Source organism: Mytilus californianus, unplaced genomic scaffold (genome assembly GCF_021869535.1).
Source record: "Mytilus californianus isolate M0D057914Y unplaced genomic scaffold, xbMytCali1.0.p SCAF_11, whole genome shotgun sequence".
In the NCBI taxonomy this organism is placed as follows: domain Eukaryota; kingdom Metazoa; phylum Mollusca; class Bivalvia; order Mytilida; family Mytilidae; genus Mytilus; species Mytilus californianus.
In genome coordinates, this window is record NW_026262593.1 from 32,830,141 (window position 1) to 32,850,531 (window position 20,391).

The following is a 20,391-nucleotide window of genomic DNA, read 5'->3' on the forward strand; positions in this document are numbered from 1 at the left end:
TCAACAAAAATTGAATATATGGGGTTCTTTGATATGCTGAATCTAACCATGTATTTAGATTTTTGATTTTTGGGCCCCGTTATCAACTTTGTCCACATTGAGGTCCAAAGGGTCCAAAATTAAACTTTGTTTGATTTCATCAAAAATTGAATTATTGGGGTTCTTTGATATGCCGAATCTAACCGTGTATTTAGATTCTTAATTTTTGGTTTCGTTTTCAAATTGGTCTACATTAAGGTCCAAAGGGTCCAAAATTAAACTTAGTTTGATTTTAACAAAAATTGAATTCTTAAGGTTCTTTGATATGCTGAATCTAAACATGTATTTAGATTTTTGATTATGGGCCCAGTTTTCAAGTTGGTCCAAATCGGGGTCCAAAATTAAACTTTGTTTGATTTCAACAAAAATTGAATATATGGGGTTCTTTGATATGCTGAATCTAACCATGTATTTAGATTTTTGATTTTTGGGCCCCGTTATCAACTTTGTCCACATTGAGGTCAAAAGGGTCCAAAATTAAACTTTGTTTGATTTCATCAAAAATTGAATTATTGGGGTTCTTTGATATGCCGAATCTAACCGTTTATTTAGATTCTTAATTTTTGGTTCCGTTTTCAAATTGGTCTACATTAAGGTCCAAAGGGTCCAAAATTAAACTTAGTTTGATTTTAACAAAAATTGAATTCTTAGGGTTCTTTGATATGCTGAATCTAAACATGTATTTAGATTTTTGATTATGGGCCCAGTTTTCAAGTTGGTCCAAATCGGGGTCCAAAATTAAACTTTGTTTGATTTCAACAAAAATTGAATATATGGGGTTCTTTGATATGCTGAATCTAACCATGTATTTAGATTTTTGATTTTTGGGCCCCGTTATCAACTTTGTCCACATTAAGGTCAAAAGGGTCCAAAATTAAACTTTGTTTGATTTCATCAAAAATTGAATTATTGGGGTTCTTTGATATGCCGAATCTAACCGTGTATTTAGATTCTTAATTTTTGGTTCCGTTTTCAAATTGGTCTACATTAAGGTCCAAAGGGTCCAAAATTAAACTTAGTTTGATTTTAACAAAAATTGAATTCTTAGGGTTCTTTGATATGCTGAATCTAAACATGTATTTAGATTTTTGATTATGGGCCCAGTTTTCAAGTTGGTCCAAATCGGGGTCCAAAATTAAACTTTGTTTGATTTCAACAAAAATTGAATATATGGGGTTCTTTGATATGCTGAATCTAACCATGTATTTAGATTTTTGATTTTTGGGCCCCGTTATCAACTTTGTCCACATTGAGGTCAAAAGGGTCCAAAATTAAACTTTGTTTGATTTCATCAAAAATTGAATTCTTGGGGTTCTTTGATATGCTGAATCTAACCATGTATTTAGATTTTGGATATTGGACCATAATAGGTGAATGTCCAATTTAAAATTTTTAAGTTCTTAGACCACATTCAATCTGTGTTAGAAACCTATGCTGTGTCAAATATTTAATCACAATCCAAATCCAAAGCTGTATCAAGCTTGAATGTTGTGTCCATACTTCCCCCAACTGTTCAGGGTTCGACCTCTGCGGTCGTATCAAGCTGCGCCCTGTGGAGCATTTTATTAATAAATGTTTTGGGCAAACATTTTACAATAATATTTAAAACTGAAATTAATTTGTAACCTTAAAATTAAATAGAAAATGACATCATAGTCATAGCTAAAAATAAACAAACTATTGGTAAATTTCCAATGGAGTTTATTATATTAAAACAATAAATTTGCAACCATAAAAGCGCATTAAAATACATCATAAAAGTATTAAAAAAAATTTAACTACATCATAAGGCTATTAAAATAGAAAATGACATCATAGTCAGACTAAAGGTAAACAAAAAACCTTCATCAGCAAAATTTTATATTGGCAAATTTCCAATGAAGTTTATTATACTAAAATAATTGGCAAATTTCCAATTTACATAATTCAAACATAGTGCAGGTGAGATATTTAAATGAGTTTGAATTACCAACCTTACACTGCTTTTAAATAATGTTCTTTACTCAATTATTTGTCTATTAAAATGGAAACCCTAGTTTTTTAACCTTTTTTCCCCTTATTCCTTAAACGAAAAAAAAATAATTACCCCTTTTTTGACCCCCCCCTTCCCCCCCAAACCAAGCTCAATAACAGCCTTGCCTTTGTGGTATGGTACCTTGTAATACAATTTTAGAGAGATCCATACACTTGAACACAAGTTATTGTCTAGAAACTAAAAAATGCTTATTTTTCACCCCTTTTTAGGCCCCTTATTACTAAACGTTTTGGGCAATTACCACAAAACTCAATTCCAGCTTTCCCTTTGCGAAATGGAACCTTGTAGTAAAATTTCAGAAAGATCCATACACTTACACACAAGTTATTGTCATGAAACTAGAAAAATGCTTGTTTTTTGCCCCCTTTTGGCCCCTTATTCCTAAAATTTCGAGGAAATTAACCCCAAAATCAATCCCATCATCGACCCTTTGTGATATGGAATCTTGTAGTACAATGTCAAAGAGATCCATACAATAACACACAAGTTATGTCTGGAAGTTACAAAAATGCTTATTTTAGGCCCCTTTTTGGCCCCTAATTATTTAACTGTTGGTACCATAACCCCCAAAATCAATCCCCACCTTCCTATTGTGGTATTGAACCTTATGGTAAAATTTCATAGAGATCCATTCACTTAAACTAAAGTTAGAGTTCGAAAACCATTGTGTATTCGGACGACGACGACGCCAACGTCATACCAATATACGACCACAAAATTTTTTTGCGGTCGTATAAAAATAAACAGGTGTACGGTTATAGATTATGGATTGAATTCCTTAGAACTGTATATATAAATAATAAACTGCAGTATATTACCTCCAGACAACATAGAATCTACATGTAAACTTGGTGTTTGAGAAAAAGTAGATATTTGTTCACTTGCTTTTACAATTGTGTCTTCTGATGAAACTTCCTTTTTTAGCTCTGTGTCATTCAATTCACTACGAACTGAATGTCGGTCTGCTAAGCGACTTCTTTCACAACATGTAACATTATCAGGTGAATGAGGTAGCTGACTTTTACTAATACATTCTTCAACATTATTTAAAACATAGTCAACTGACTGAACAGATGTACTTTCTGATACAACACTTTCAATCTTAATTGCACCTGGCTTTGTATTTGCATTTTTCACAACTGATTCTACATTTTTCGAGGAATCTGAATGGATTTCTGGTTGTCTATGTATGGCTTTCGGTAAAGTTTCTCTACAGTCATTTTTGGTTTTTCCACTTTTTACACCAGACCCACTGGGTTGACAACTTTCATCAAAGATTGGTCTTGCACCACAAGATAACATGTCTGGAATGCTGTTACTTCTTGCTCCTATCAAACTGCTGCCAGATTCTGAAGTCCTTCCTGTTTGTAAGACACCCTGATCACCATTTCTTCTAGTGTTACATGGTTTTGCATCAACTATAGACAAATCATCTTTTTCCCCTGTTTCACTTAAGTTCAGAATGGAATCTTGAAGTAAACCATCTGTTTCTTTGTTATTATTGTCTGTGTCTTTACCACCATCATTGAATTGTTCTACATCATTTAACTCAATATGATTCAAGTTCTTGCGACCACATCTATTACACAATACTATTGTTGCTTCTTCACAATCATCTGGAAAAAAGAGATATTACAATAAATTCTTTTTCTAAACTTAAAGGGGCATTAGCTACAAGATATAAAAAAAATAAAATATATTTTTTTTGTTAGTTCAATCATTAGTGAAAGAGAAATAGTATAATAATAATTTGCTTTGAGAAGTCAGTTTGGTTCAATTTTGTCAAAATAAGCTAAGAAACATCGCTGATGAATTATTCACTTGCATGTGAATAATTCCACCTCATTGAATCCATATTCATGTGACCTTCAATTTAACCCCTTAGCTGGAAATTGGTTACACATAAACTAGGCGTGTTCTGCTATTAAAATGAAAAGAATGAACATTGAAAGTGAAACACAGGAAAACCATTTGGTTGACTGATTCGATCCACAAAAACTCATTCTTATACAGGTGAAAACGATGATTAACATATTTGTTTAACCTATTAAATGAAATCAAACGGACCTAGAAAAATCTAATTGCACGTATTCTATATCTATTTATATCTATAGTATATTTATGTTTATATTGGGTTATATGACCATCGGCAGTCTTTGGAGGTCACTGCAATGGTTAATTAGATGGCGTCTAGACTAGAATACACAAGAAATGCTGATACATGAACCAAATATGAGAATTTGAGTCAAATCAGTGAACATAAATTTGACAGCTAATGCCCCTTTAAGAAATTTTTTTGACAGAAATGTTTTATCCACCTTAAACAATAACAAAGAATCTTTATAAATTCCACACATAATGGTATCTCAAATTTGGTTCAAATTAGCCAAGCTTTTTCAGAAAAATAAAACCAAGATTTCTCATTATAGAAACCATAAATAAAGGGGCATTAGCTGTTCAATTCATGTTAACTGATTTGATTTAATTCTCATATTTAATATTTTACAAACTCAAACTTCTATTTATTATTATTACAAAAAGTCCAAAAGAACAATTAACATCCCATGGACTTTTTATTATGTATCAGCATTTTGTGTGTATCTGAAACTAGATACCATCTTATTACAATCAAGATGACATTTAAAGAATGCTAATGGTCATATGACCTGATGTAAACATATATATAAATACACAAACAAGAAGATGTAATCGTATAATGAGGATTATTCTATAGGTCTGTTTGATTTTATGACATACATTAAAAAACATCTGGCCAAAGGGCATTTGATAGGCATTTGTTTTGCATATTGAAATTGTTGCAAGAATAAAATGGCATATTTCGAAGACATTTAATCATTAGCTAATAAAAAGGCTCTAATAAAACATGCCTCTGTAATAAAACATGCATGAGGATATCCTCTTTTTAAATCGAACAGTTATGTTCACCAATTCCAACATTTCTGTTACATTTCTACTAAATCAATCCATGCAAATTCAAGCTATGGTACAATTTGTGAAATCTGACAATTAAAGTTGCAGAACCGGTTAAAATTTAAAATACCAAAAGGAAGCTTTTTTCCATCAATCCTCAAAATAATTTAAAGTTTGGGGGACATCATTCCAGGAATACAAGAATTATAGTGCACCATTTGTGAATAAACTGCTTCTCCTAGCGCAGCTGGATACGACCGCAGAGGTCCAACCCTGAACAGTTTGGACAAAAATAGACACAATATTCAAGCTTGATACAGGGCCGAATTTGGATTGTAATTAAATATTTGACACATTATAGGTTTCTGACACAGAATAAATATAGTCAAAGAACTTGAAATTGGTTATATGATTTGAATTTATATTCAATTGAAGATTTCTTGCTGTTGTGCAATACACTGTGCTATTGCGCAATGCTTAGTAAATCTGTTTTCAGACTATTTACAAAGAATTAGCAAAATAAATTGTGCCACTCAATTTTTCTTTGGAAAATTGACAATTTCTTAAATCTTGAGGAAAAAAAAATTGACTTCCCTTCAAAAAAAATAATATTTGAAGAAATTTTCTTTTTAAATACTTAAATCTTGAGGAAAAAAATTGCACCCCCAAAATTATTTTTTTTTACCCCCCTCCCCCCACCTCCAAAATAAATAATATATGAAGAAATTTTCTTTTTGTAAAATGTGGTACAATTTAAGAGACAGCCATACCCTAAAACACAAGTTATTGTCTGAAAACTAGAAAAATGCTTGTTTTAGACCCTTTTTGGCCCCTAATTCCTGAACGCTTTCGGCAATTACCCAACAAAATGAATCCCAACCTTCTACTTATTTTTTTTTTTATTTGTTTTTCAGTAGTCAGGCTTTTACAATCCCTGTACATCACCACCTGACTATGGTGTTAAGGGGTTTGATATAGGAAACAAAAAATTTAATAATTGACTACATTTTTTTTCTACTGTGAATATATATTATATGAATATCAACATTATAATAAAAAGGGGAAAAGAAAACAATCACACACACATACACCCACTCTTGCACTTGCTTTAACATAACATACATCAACTTGTGTATTGCAAAGAAAAATGTTATCTTTGTAAAGATCTGCTCTTTATAAACTGTAAGTTTCGTTTTTTACTTTATATGATTTGAATCAAAAGTAATTGTTACTAATCAGTAAAAATGTAATCTACTGGGGCCCAGAATTTTTGAAAAAAAGGTGTGGTACCATTTTTCTTTGCTATATAATGTTCATTTTCCTGATATTTTCTTATTTTTGCTAAAAGTCCTATAATACGTGGCTTCTTTTCATACAATTTACATTTGTATATATAGTTCTTTGCAATGATAATCATCAAATTCAACAGTAAACTCTCATTTTGAAGGCCAAGAAAAATGTGTTTCTTAGATAATGTGAAGTTCACAAAATATTGTTTTAATTTTTGTGAAAAAGATTGCCATATAAAATGTGTTATTGGACATTCATGGAATAAATGCTCCATGGTTTCATCAGAAACCTTACAAAAAGTACAAAGCTTTGAATATTTACAAGAAAGTATTAGTTGCAATTATTCTATGTAAAAATTTGTACTGAAAAGTTCTTAAATAAGTGTCTTTACATGATTTTCTTAAAATAATATAATATTCTGACCAATCTGCAATTTCAATACCTAATAATTTCTCCCATTGTAAGAACTTTTCTGTTGGCAGTTGCACATTTCTGTCAACAAGATCTTTGTATACAAACTTTGCCTTTTTGTTACACAATAATCTTTCCAAAAAATTATCAATACAGTTAAAAGTTTCAAAATTTACATGAGCAATGTTTTCTGTAATATATTCTCTCATATACTTTGGAATGTTTGCAATGAGACCATAATACTTTAAGAAATTATTTGTTTGAAGTCTTGGTCCTATCTGATCAAAATTACAAAAATTCTTAGTCTCTACGTTAACAAGGTCAAACAAAGACTGCACTCCCCTTCTCTGCCACTGAATAAAGTACGAAAAATCTACTAGAGATGCGAAATTTAAAATATCTAATGACAAAATATCTTGAACAGAAATATTGGTAGTAGGCCTTGCTACATGAAAGCTTAAAAATACATCTTTCCAAAAAGGATTGCTAAGACTATCAGAGATTTCTCTGAGTTTCTCCTTTTGAAAATGCAATACTCTTTCTCCTCCATACTGTTCAAGGCTTTTCAATAACAATGATTGCCAACTACCAGATAAATTGGATGAAAACCTCTTTATCCAACCAATCTTAAGGTATATATTAAAATAATGTATATTAATCATATTTAAACCTCCTTGTGGAATATCTCCGATTAAAGTACTTCGTTTAATTCGATCAGGTTTTCCACTCCATATGAATTGAAAGAATAAAGTATTCAATTCATTTAATTTTGACTCTGGCAAGTTGAATAGTGCAGTCAACAGGTGAATTAATTTTGGAAGTGCCAAAGTCTTGATAACAGTAATCTTTCCCATTAGGGTTAATTTTCTACATTGCCAACTCTGAAGAATGCCTGACACTTCCTTTATCTTTTTGGAGAAGTTAATTTCTGGCATACTGTCAAGATCTAAAGAGAATTCAATTCCCAAAAGTTTAAAATTTGAATAGCACCACTGAAGTTTTAAATCAGGACAGAGAATCAGATCTGAATACTTTTTGTTTCCAACCCACACATCTTTAGGGGACGACCATTTGATATTCTGGGGGGGGGGGGGGGGGCCAGGAGGATTTTGAAAATAAATAACTCAGCCTTGATTATCACAAAAATAAATGGTTTGTTCTGTGGTAGTTTGAAAATAAATTACCTGACTTGCAATGTATTGAAAATAAATAACTCAGCAGGTCTAATCGAAAGTATGAGATGGCACCAGATTCTTCATAAATTCATCTTCTTTCCAAAAAAAAATCGGGAAACACTTCCCATATCTTTTAATAATAAAAGTATAAATATTATTTAAATATACTTGAAATGTCAGAAAATTGGTTTCATTTAACTTGAGGTTAATTGTCTCAGGAACACTTACCTCACTTTTATTAAATCAGGGCCGTAACTACATTGAGACAAATGCCTCATGTAGGAAATTTCAAAACCAAACGCTTGTCTCCATATCAAATTGTGTTCACCGTGAGTGCCTTGCAAGAAGCAAGTTCTGTTCTCCCTCAGACGTAGCCCCTGATTTTTTGGGATCAATGTTTCTTATTTATTTGTCTTTTGTTCATTGATTGCCCTTCTGTATTCTGTTAGTGTTGCATTCATTTTGTAATTTTGTAATTTTATTATTAACTTGATCATGAGTTTAAAAAAACACTGCAGCCACAGACTTAACTATGTGAATTACATTTTTGCTTTATCATGTATATTTGTCTTTTGATGTTGTTCCTAGAAACTTAAGTCTTACACTGAATCTATAACGTGATTTTGCTTTGAGACCAAAATATTGTCATAAAATTATTAAAACAGAACTTGCATTTTCAGTTTAAGAAAGGGTCTGGGGAACACCCAGAAGGCATGATTTTGCATCATTTGTTCTATAGCTTCTTGGGCCTTCAGCGGTTCAAAAACCCTTAAAAAAAATTTTGCCTCGCTCCGCTCGGCGAAACATCTTTGCCAATACTTTTAAAAGAGCCTTAGTTACAACTAAACTTTAATACTGTGTATGTATGCAATACATGCATATGCATTGGGGAATATAGAAGATTCATTTCTGCAGAGGATAATTAATTCTGATTAAATGGTACATAATGACTTGACTATACATGAATTATTATTACTATATATATAATAAAATATTAATTTTCGCGAACCATTTAGGTCACAGAAATTCCAAAAAATGGCATCAGTAAGGAGAGTTGTACAAATGATGTGAATACACAGAACCCGGATCCAATTTATCTTTTACTAAAAGTATTCATCATTTTCTGTTTTGTATGTACTAACAACATTTCATTTTTCTACAATTTCGATTAAAATATTATAAAACCTGCAGTTCAATAGGTCACATGCCCCAAATAAACATTTCCCGATTGGTCGAACTACTGTGGCCTCGGTGTAAAGCAACGCAAGCCTCGATGTAAAGATCACGCTTCCAAAAATAGAGGTATGTCCCAACTTAACATTCCCCGATTGGTTGAATTGCTGCTCGATGTAAAGCAACGGAAGCCTTGATGCAATGAAGAGAAGGGGTTGACAGGATAAACGTAATCGTTATAAATTTTAACTTCATGGTTCTTATGCAAGCAAATTTAATAAACAATGATTTTATACAGTTGTGTTATTGTTTTCACTTTACATAGGACTTTATTTCTGATCTTATTTCTGTGTACACAATTCTGAATCTACATATTTCACCTATATCAATATTAGGTAATCCGTTTGGACGATTCCATATACTATTATGTTTTAGGGTTTTTTAGCTTTAGTGTCGAGTTGGTGTATAGTATTGAGGGCTATCTGCTAGAAATAAATCCTTTTTTCTGATAGATTAACTAAATTCAAAACCAATATAAAAATAGTTAACACATATATTTTATTTAACTGAGTAAATTGATCGGAATGTGAATGATACATAAACCTAAAATTCGTTTTGGTCTATCCCAGTGATGACATTTGCGCGGGAATTTAGTCCATTGACATCGTAATATAATTTACTTTGGATTGTAATTATCTTTAGATGTAATGTTACAGGATTTAATTTGAAATTATTTGTCTCTTCTTTTATAGTACACGAGTTTGACGTCAGGTTTGTACACATGAAGTCTCTAGTCTAAAAAAAGCCAGTGACAGAACGATAAACAGATAAGCAACTGTCTAGGGCCAAGTAAGGGAGGTGAAAAAGCCAGTATTACGCAGAACGATAAACAGTTACATAGACGGATCCAGGGGGTGGGGAAAATTTGGTTGATTTTCTAGGGAAGCAGGGGCGGATCCAGCCAGTTTATAAAAGGGGGGTTCCCAACTCAGGGACAAATGGTGGGGGGTGTGGGGGTGTGTGTTCCAACTATGTGTCCCCATTCAAATGCATTGATCGTCCAAAAAAAGGGGGGGTTCCAACCCTCGGAACCGTCCCCCCGGATCCGCCACTGGGGAAGCATGACGGGAGTGGGCAACCCTTAGGTCAGTCAGCGGCCACCCCCCCCTTTTATGAAAAGTTGTGGATCCGCCACTGAGATTTATATAAGCAGGTTTTCTTTGTGTAGATACCTTAAAATATCACCAACTGTGAGTACACAATTTGATTCATTTTAGCTCATTAGCTGGGCTCACTCGCTAAAAAGGTTCATTGCGGGCCTGCTCACTGGCTAACATTTTACGATATTCATGACTCGTGTAGAAAAGCCGATAATCTATACATGTGTGTGAGGAGTAGTTATCAAGCTTGCTTTCGTCTGTAAAAACTGTTTTAGGCCAAGTTAGGGAGGTGAAAAAGCCAGTAATAGAACGATAAACAGATGATCAGGTTTTCTTCATATAGATCCCTTAAAATATCCCCCACTGAGGACACAATTTGATTCATTTTAGCTCATTAGCTGCGCTCACTCGCCATAATAGGTTCATTGCGACTTACTGGCTAATATGTGTAGAAAAGCTGATAACCTATACATACATGTCACATGCATGTACATGTATATGGTCAGATCATATGTTTTCGTTGGTCATATGAATTTGTACTATGCATGCCTTTTCAATGGAAATTGTGACGACAGTATGCATTCTTAATAGCACGAAAAACGATGAGAAGAGGATACATATGTCAACCAAAATTTTTCAGCAACGTCAAAATATGTGAGGACACCCTATCAAGATCTATTAAGCTTGCGTTCATGTTGCGTTATAACTGTTTAGGAAGGTGAAAAATACCAACAATATAACAATAAATAGATAATCGATATTGTAAAATATCAATGTGTTGAAAAGCCAATGGTCTACATATATACTTAAATATGTCAACCATAAAATAAAACTGATTTAATTTACACCACAACTGTTGAAAAAACCTTCATGTTTATATAACTTATCTCATTCTAGTCCATTCAACTGACAGAATCAGTGTACATTTCATGAACTCTTTAATAACAATAATCATCATGGACTATTCTTTATAGCAATATCTGTTAGCCATTTAGGGATCTTTGCATTCAAAGTTTAGTTTAAGTGGGTTTATTTTGCGAAAAAGAACTCAATTTCCAGATCAAAGTTAACATTTTCTATATATTTTGTTGTGTCAAAATGACCTAATGAATATAAAGGACAGTACCCATATAGACCCAAAAATGATATATCACATTCTACACATGACATTTTAGCAGGAAAGACTGCCATTGGAGTATATAACTTTTAACCTGAATATGTATAATTAAAATATGATAATAAAATTCATATCTTTTTCAGGACTTCTGATTGAACCATGTACATGTAGTATGGCATGTTTGTGAGATATGGTTTTGGTGGATAGGATGTTCATGAAGGACCTGTAGTACAAAGTATATCACTGGATTGAGCTCTTTGTCTAAGTGTATTATTAAAGTGCTTTGCTTTGAGCTCAGTTCATTGTTATGCAATTCATTCTTTGTGAAATAAAGATTTGACAGACAACTCTCATGTACAAGGATTTGTCAGGGTAGTATCCATTCTATGTACAATGTAAGTAATAAGGAGATAAAAGCATTTTATTATGATTTGAACCAAACATTTTTTGTCCTTTAACCAAATTTAAAAAAAAGAACAAATTTACCCGACAATGCTACACTCGCTACTAGCAATATGATGCTAGGTTGTTTTAATACATCTGTACTGCCTACTGATGACTCGGTCCTGAGTGTAAATGGTCATTCAGTATGTTAAAAAAATAAAATAAAATTTATAAGGCCTATCTGGCCTAATTGATTTCTAAAACTATATTTCATTGTACATGTTCAACATTTTTCATTCATTTGTTTATTTCTTAATTTGTGTGAATTAACATTGTTACAGTAAATGTTAATTACTACACTTTCATACCACAACAAATACTGTATTGGTATCACTTATATTTGTATCCATATAACAAAAAAAAATGAAAAGAGAATAATTTTGCAATACCTTTTTCATATTGAATACTATAACTTTTTTGATATTTAGACATATTAAGTAGATTTTCATAATACCCACTTGACATGCTTGAAATTCTATCAGATTACTTTTGGAGCAGTTATGAGTCTTTGAAGCATGCTCACAAAGGTTTTTTTGTTGATATCGTTTTCATATTGGTCAAAACTTTTTTTTGCTTCGGCCAGCTTTGGAGGAGATGTTATCAAAGAATTGATAAAAAACAACACAGAAGTTTACTTTCTAGCTCATCTAGCCCCAAGCATCATGTCAGGCATTTTCATTACTAAAAACCAATAAATGTCTTCTAATCTGAGAAACAATTTCGACATTTTAACAAAATATTTTACTAATGATACTGACAATCCACCACAAAATAATATAAATAGAACCATACAAATAGTGAGCAAATACATATAAAAAAGATGTGGTATGATTGCCAATGAGACAATTCTCCACAACAGACCAAAATGACACAGAAATTAACAACTACGGGTCAACGTACAGCCTTCAACAATGAGCAAAACCCATAACGCATAGTCATTTATGTTATTTATGTACACAAAATAAACGAAAAACAAATATTATGTAACTCATAGACAAACGACAACCACTGAATTACAGCCTCCTGATATCATGTTCTCAGATATCATCTCCCATTTAAAAAAAAATCACATGAAAAAATGAACCTATTATGTGTTGCTCTCCTAGCTACAAAATTTATCCAAAATCAAAGATGTGGAAAATATTCTATCATAATCATTTGGTCATTAATGCAATTAGTGTCTCTTCCATGCCCTCTTGAACATAAAATCTAAATATTAAATAAACAACACTCCTCATGCTCAGGTTGGTTGTCATCGGGCAACACAGTTAATAACACCATATAGGAAAAATATAGAACTCCTTTTGTCATATAAAACACTGTCAAACATCCAAACATACTATCCACATTCATCTGTGTCCACACTTGTTTATAATAAACAAATAATTTTAAAATTGTATGTTTTCGAATATTATAAATATAGTTGTGAAAATAAATAATCAGTCCCTTGCTTTAATGAAAATGAAAAATCTTGCTTCAATAGTGCAGAAAATAGATAATCTGTCCTCTTAGTTTACAAAAATAAATAACCGATCCAAAACAAATCCTCCTGGCCCCCCCCAGAATATCAAATGGTCGTCCCCTTAGTTTTAGAAGAATTAATTTTTAACCCAGATAATTTTTGGAAAGAGTCAAAACAATTCAAAGTCTCCCTCAATGATGTTTCAGTTCCATCTAAAACAAGGAAAGTGTCATCAGCATATTGACTCAAAAGGGATTCATTTTCATGAACAAAAGTTCCCTTTATTTTGGGGTTTGACCTTATTTTCATAGAAAGTAACTCAACACCTATAATAAAACGGTCAGGGGAGAGGGGGTCTCCTTGTCTACAGCCTCTCTCCAAATTAAAGAAGCTTGAAAGATGACCATTATTTATAACACAACTTGATGCTTTTAAATAAAATACTTCAAACCATCTGCATATAGAAGGTCCAAAATTGAAACTCTTCAATGCTTTTTTCAAAAAAGACCATTCGATAGAGTCAAAAGCCTTTTCAAAATCTACTAATAGTAAAAGACCAGTTTTGTTATGTTTTTCTAAATAGTGCATCAAATCATACAATAGACGCGTATTCTCACCCATAAATCTATCCTTTATAAAGCCTTTCTGACAGTCACTGATAATAGATGGTAAAACAGGTTTTATTCTATTAGCAATGACAGCAGAAGCAATCTTCGTGTCAGTATTCATAAGGCTAATTGGGCGCCAATTAGCTAAATGACGTCTATCTTTATCTTCTTTTGGAATACATGTAATGACACTTTGATACTGAAATTTTGAAAATTCCCCCTTTTCATAGCCAAAATATAACAATCTAAAAAGAAAAGGTCCAATATCTCTCCAAAAGACTTTGTAAAATTCTACAGTATACCCATCTGAGCCTGGACTCTTTCCATTTGACATAGATTTTAGTGATTCTGCAAATTCTTTAAAAGAAATATTACCCTCACACAAATCCTTCTGGTCTTCTGTGAGTTTAACATTGTGCTTGAAAAAGGATTCATCATCACATTCCAGATTTTTACTTGAGTACAATGTTTTAAAAAAATTCATTTCTGCTTGTAAAACTCTAGATTGATTTGATATATGTTTCCCTTTTTCATCTATGAGCTCAGTTATCGTTTTTTTAATAAAATTTTTCTTTTCCAATTTACAAAAGAACTCTGAACACTTTTCCCCGTTCTCTTGCCAGTTAGCGTGGGATCTTAAAAAAACACCTTCAATTTTTCTTTCCCTTATGTTTTCTAATTCTAACTTTTCTGGTTTAAAGCTGCATGAATTTGACCATCAGGAGATATGTTCATACGATTTTCCAAATTTTGAATGTGATTTTCAAGTAAAAGTGTTGTAGCTTTTTCCTCTCTTGCTTTTTGAATACTATAACCAATAGACAAAGATCTAATTTTCATTTTTAACAACTCAAAAAATACTTGATCATTGCATGAGAGTTTAACATTTAACGGATCATCTATGTTGCCTGATTCATAATATTCTAAAATACTCTCATTTATACATGTTTTATCTTTTTTGATATAGTCTAAATCTCGTAACAGTTGGGAGTTAAATTTCCAATATCCCTTTCCCCGCTGTGCTAAACTGGCAGAAAAGGTGAAAATTATAGCAGAATGATCTGTCTTATACCCAGGAATAATGTTAGTATTTTTCATGAGTGAAAACAGATCCTCTGTGACTAGAAAAAAATCAAGCCGACTTTGTTGTATGGGTGAGCATTGACGCCATGTATATTTTCTTTCATTTGGATAACAGGTCCGCCAAGGATCCAATAACTCAAGACTTTCTACTATTTCTTCAATCTTTTTTCGTGAGTTTGGGTTTCTATTATGAATAATATTGTAAGTGTCTATGTTTATATCTTGTACAACATTCCAGTCCCCACATAATAAAAAGCTAGTATTTGAAAATGTTGCCATTTTCTTATATATGTCATTAAAAAATGAAGGTTCATCAGTCTTAAATCCATACAAACAATCGAAAGTAATACGTTGACTTAACAAGGATAAATCTAAAATAATATAACGACCATCTATATCAATAATAGAATTATGCACTTCAAAATCTAGACCTTTTTTAAACATAATACTGACACCTGCACTTTTGTTACTATGATGACTGAAGAAACATGTATTTCTCCATTCCTCTTCCCATTTTTTTTCAATATCTTTATTACTATGGGTTTCTTCTACTTATGGTACAAGGAAATCAAATCAGGAATACTGGAGTTAAAGCGTGATTTGTGAAAAATCTAAGGTGCAATGTTGTGTAATTCTGGAACTACACAGCCAAAAATTAAAAAATGGACGGACGGACGGACATTAGCATACCATAATATATCCCATCTTTGAAAGGCGAATAAAAAACTATGAAGTCATCGTTTTAACTATATAAAAAATATTTTGTGGACTAAATCAGTCAACATAATGGTCTTCATGGACAAAAATGACCTATAGTTGCCTACCATCACATCATTTGAACTCTGGTGGATATTTCTCATTGGCAATCATACCACATCTCCATATTTTGATGTAACTGGATATATGTCAAATTTTAATTTTACCTTTGATATGTTTACTTTATCTTAGCTGCTATTGAATCCTTGTAAATGACTTACTGTGGATTCATTTTTATTCGTGGTATACCAATTTTCGTGGGTTTCGTGGGTCACAGCGAACCACGAATTTAAGAATTCAACGAAGAATAATCCCGAGAAATGTGTATGGAGTTGGATGTTTATTTCCGGTTATGTTATGCAGTTCTAGTATAGTGTTGATTAGCGATAAACATTGTAACATAACACGTGTTTTTAATGAAAGAAGATACAAGTACTTTGATTAAATCAATAATAAATATATCGAATATCACTGATAATTTACTTTTTAAAATTGATTAAAACTGTTCATGGAAAATAACTGCAAGTTGTTAATTACCGTGTCATAGTTTGGTTTACTGGTGATTAAAACTCAATAGGATTAAGTACGGGGATATTGCCCGTAGGTAATATTGTTTATGACAGGAACATTTATTTTCACACCTTTTACTAATTATATGACTGTTTATTATATCGTGATTAGGGAAATGAGCTTTCAATCATAGAGTTTTGAACGCCTTATAAAATTCCGACAACAATTTATAAATTGTAAAACAAACAAATAATTAGTTGTCTCCGTCCATTATTGTAATAGAAGTTTTCAATGAACACTTTAACCTAGAATGACCAAGCGAGGATTTTGACAATTCAAAACTTTTTCAATGAATTCCTTCTTTTTTGTTTGTTTTATTATTGATCAAACCAAGGAGGTTATATGATCTAAATCAAAAAGAAATCAATGAATTACGTATCTGATTTTTTTTTTTTTTTTTGTAACCAGCGATCCACGAATTTACGTATACCACGAAACGTCTTTTTTTCTCTATCCACGAAAATTGATACCCACGAAAATAAATGAATCCACAGTATTAATGAATGCCACATACCATAGACTAGTGAAACAATAACTACTGACACTTCTCCGGCACCTGAGTTTATTTCTGCTATGGAGGGGCAGCTCAATCTTTATTTTTCAGATTATTTTATTTCATGTTCTGTTGTTTTTTTAATTTTCACCTTTTGGTCATGGTGTTGTCCACCCTTTCTTGAACTTATGATAATTATTACCCATGTTTTTTTCCTGGTTATATCAGGTTTGAATTGAACGTGTATTTATTTCACTTATGCAATAGTCAATGAAGTTTAAAATCTGACAATTAAACCGATAATACTAAAGTAAAATAGTTCATAGAATCAATTCTATGATATCTTCTTACTTTTTTTTTACCAGTTTTTAGATGTTTCCAGCATTATGTTAAAATATCCAATAATGGGGACCAATACTCAAGATACTGACCAGAAGCCTAAACCCAACTTTATTCTGAATTAAAAAGGCACAGAACTCTAAAATCAAAACCGTATCCTTCAAATGTTATGATATATCAAATGGTTTTTAGACATGCACACACAATTGTCAACATAGTCAAGGGATATAACTCTTAGAAAGGCAAATGTTAAAATAATGAATTTCCTTTAGACAATATTCTAATATGTCCATTAATTTTGTTAAAAGCTACACCAAGTAATCGGTTGAATACCAATTCTGTGTCATACATGCAGACAAACATTATGTAGATCTTCATACCCTTAAAGCCTTTTCGCAGGATCATGAAAAAATCAATCAAAATAGGACTTTCTAATGTTAAGAAATATTTTTAATCTGTTCTTATTCTTAATAATTATGTTTTTATAACAATAAAACATAAAAGAACAAAAATTCCTGAAATTATAATCAGTATAGATTTTCAAATTCAAAATATGCAAAAATATGTAAATTGTATTTCAAAACACATTTAGGATTTGTCATCAGTATCTTTACTATAATGAAATATATTCTATACCTTCCCTCCTATTTCTGAACACTTTATAGATAACTCCCGTTATGACTGTTGCCACAATGAATCCACTCACTGCAACGCCGAGTATCAACTCCTCATCACTGCAATAAATTATCATAGACACTAAAGGTTAATAAAGAATTACAAATTACATCACATCATACAACCTATCTGTATCATTATTTCAAATCCTGACAAAGCAGATCATGCAAGGTTGTATATATACTTGAAGAGTGTGTCTGGAGGTCAGTATGTAGTTCATTTTATTTTCTCTTAATTCAAAAATCTAGAATAAACCAGATTTAAAAAAAAATAAAGTCTTAATGGGCAGGTGTAGATATTCAGTGTACTATTTTTCATGTTTATTATCTCATAAAAAGATATTATATTTTGTAAAAAGGGAATGCATTTTTTCAATAAATTTTAGCAAAGAACGTCCTAATTACAGCAAACAATTAAGATATAAGCTTAAAAGTACTTGATTAATGAACATTTTAATTTATATTACCAAAATCATAAATACATCAATGTTTTTTATCATTTCATTTAAAATGGGAGGAGACATGACATTTCCTGTACCCTCTTTTTTATAGATGGTCCATGATGTAGCATTGTTATCAAGGGGTACCTTGTAAAGTTTCATTCCCAAAACAAAACTGCTTAAATTTTAATTAAAAATTACAATCACTTAATTCTATGGACTATTTTACTTTAGTATTATCAGTTTAATTGTCATATTAAAACTACATTGATGACTGCAAATGAGAAATAAATACAAATTCTGTTCAAAACCAGATATACAACAATGTATTCAGTATAAAGCATGGGTAAATATACTTTGTAAAACCTTGGTAAATGTAATTTGTAAAACATGGGTAAATGTACTTTGTAAAACCTTGGTAAATGTACTTTGTAACACATGGGTAAATGTACTTTGTAAAACATGGGTAAATGTAGGTAAATGTACTTTGTAAAACATGGGTAAATGTACTTTGTAACACATGGGTAAATGTACTTTGTAAAACATGGGTAAATGTACTTTGTCATTTACATGGTTGTTGTTGGTTGCTGTTTGCCATATTTGTTTTCTGTATGTTGTTTTAAGGACAACTCAGCATGTTGGTTTTCTCTTTTGATTTGTTTTACATTTTGCAGTTTCTTTTATAGCTTACTATTTGTTATGGGTTCTGCTCATTGTTTTAGGTGTCAGACCACCAATTAACTCCCTCCAATTTAGAACCTATGTAAAAGTAGCCCTACTCTGACTCAACATAGTGCTTTTGATGTCATTGTTTACTTAAACTAACCAACAAATTTGCAGAAATGAACTTTTGGTGAAAGAGAAATATATTTAGACCATTTTGAGCCAAAATTTACTTGTCTATGAGTTTGCATTAAAAATTGAGGATTAATGCGCTCCATAGTATACTAATTTAAGATTTCCAGAAAACCAGTGGTTATTTTTAGTAGCACTTGTCTTCCGAAAGGCAGTTCTTTCTTAGAAGTCTTTAAACATGGGTTGGAAATTAGCATGTAGAAAGGTGATACATGTACAATTCAGGATATACCTGGTTTCTATGAAGTTAATCTCAAGGTAAAATAATAAGAAAGCTGTGAAAATTGCAAAATTTGGTTGAATAGATAGGGATTTTGAATTGGTGGTCTGGGTCCGTATGCATAAAGCTACTTAAATTAAGATTTGTTCCAAACAGACAGATTTTTCTACATGTCCCACGATAAATTAGTATTACAAATGGATATCTTAACTTAAGTGGTTTTATGCAAACAGGCCCTGACACCTAAAGGCCTACAGTGCTTAGTATTACGAATGGATATCTTAACTTAAGTGGTTTTATGCATACAGGCCCTGACACCTAAAGGCCTACAGTGCTTAGTATTACGAATGGATATCTTAACTTAAGTGGTTTTCTGCATACAGGCCCTGACACCTTAAGGCCTACAGTGCTTAGTATTACGAATGGATATCTGAACTTAAGTGGTTTTATGCATACGGGCCCTGCATGACACCTAAAGGCCTACAGTGCTTAGAATTACGAATAGATATCTTATCTTAAGTAGTTTTATGCATACGGGCCCTGACACCAAAAGGCCTACAGTGCTTAGTATTACGAATAGATATCTTAACTTAAGTGGTTTTATGCATACGGGCCCTGACACCTAAAGGCCTACAGTGCTTAGTATTACGAATAGATATCTTAACTTAAGTGGTTTTATGCATACGGGCCCTGACACCAAAAGGCCTACAGTGCTTAGTATTACGAATAGATATCTTAACTTAAGTGGTTTTATGCATACGGGCCCTGACACCTAAAGGCCTACAGTGCTTAGTATAACAAATGGATATCTTAACTTAAGTGGTTTTATGCATACAGGCCCTCACACCTAAAGGCCTACAGTGCTTAGTATTACGAATGGATATCTTAATCTAAGTGGTTTTATGCATACAGGCTCTGACACCAAAATGCCTACAGTGCTTAGTATTACGAATGGATATCTTAACTTAAGTGGTTTTATGCATACAGGCCCTGACACCAAAATGCCTACAGTGCTTAGTATTACGAATGGATATCTTAACTTAAGTGGTTTTATGCATACAGGCCCTGACACCAAAATGCCTACAGTGCTTAGTATTACGAATAGATATCTTAAAT

The 20,391-nt window shown here is 32.0% G+C and overlaps 1 protein-coding gene across 3 annotated transcripts in view; it reads right to left on the reverse strand.

Annotated features, from left to right (window-relative positions):
* Positions 1-20,391, reverse strand: part of LOC127719913 (uncharacterized) — a 74,175-nt gene that overhangs the window by 18,308 nt on the left and 35,476 nt on the right. For all 3 annotated transcript variants that reach the window (XM_052226281.1, XM_052226279.1, XM_052226280.1), the window contains exons 9-10: positions 17,723-17,820; positions 2,893-3,690 (exon numbers count right to left, since the gene is read on the reverse strand). In XM_052226281.1, the coding sequence (XP_052082241.1) occupies positions 2,893-3,690; positions 17,723-17,820 (896 nt within the window). The remainder of the gene's footprint in view (positions 1-2,892; positions 3,691-17,722; positions 17,821-20,391) is intronic.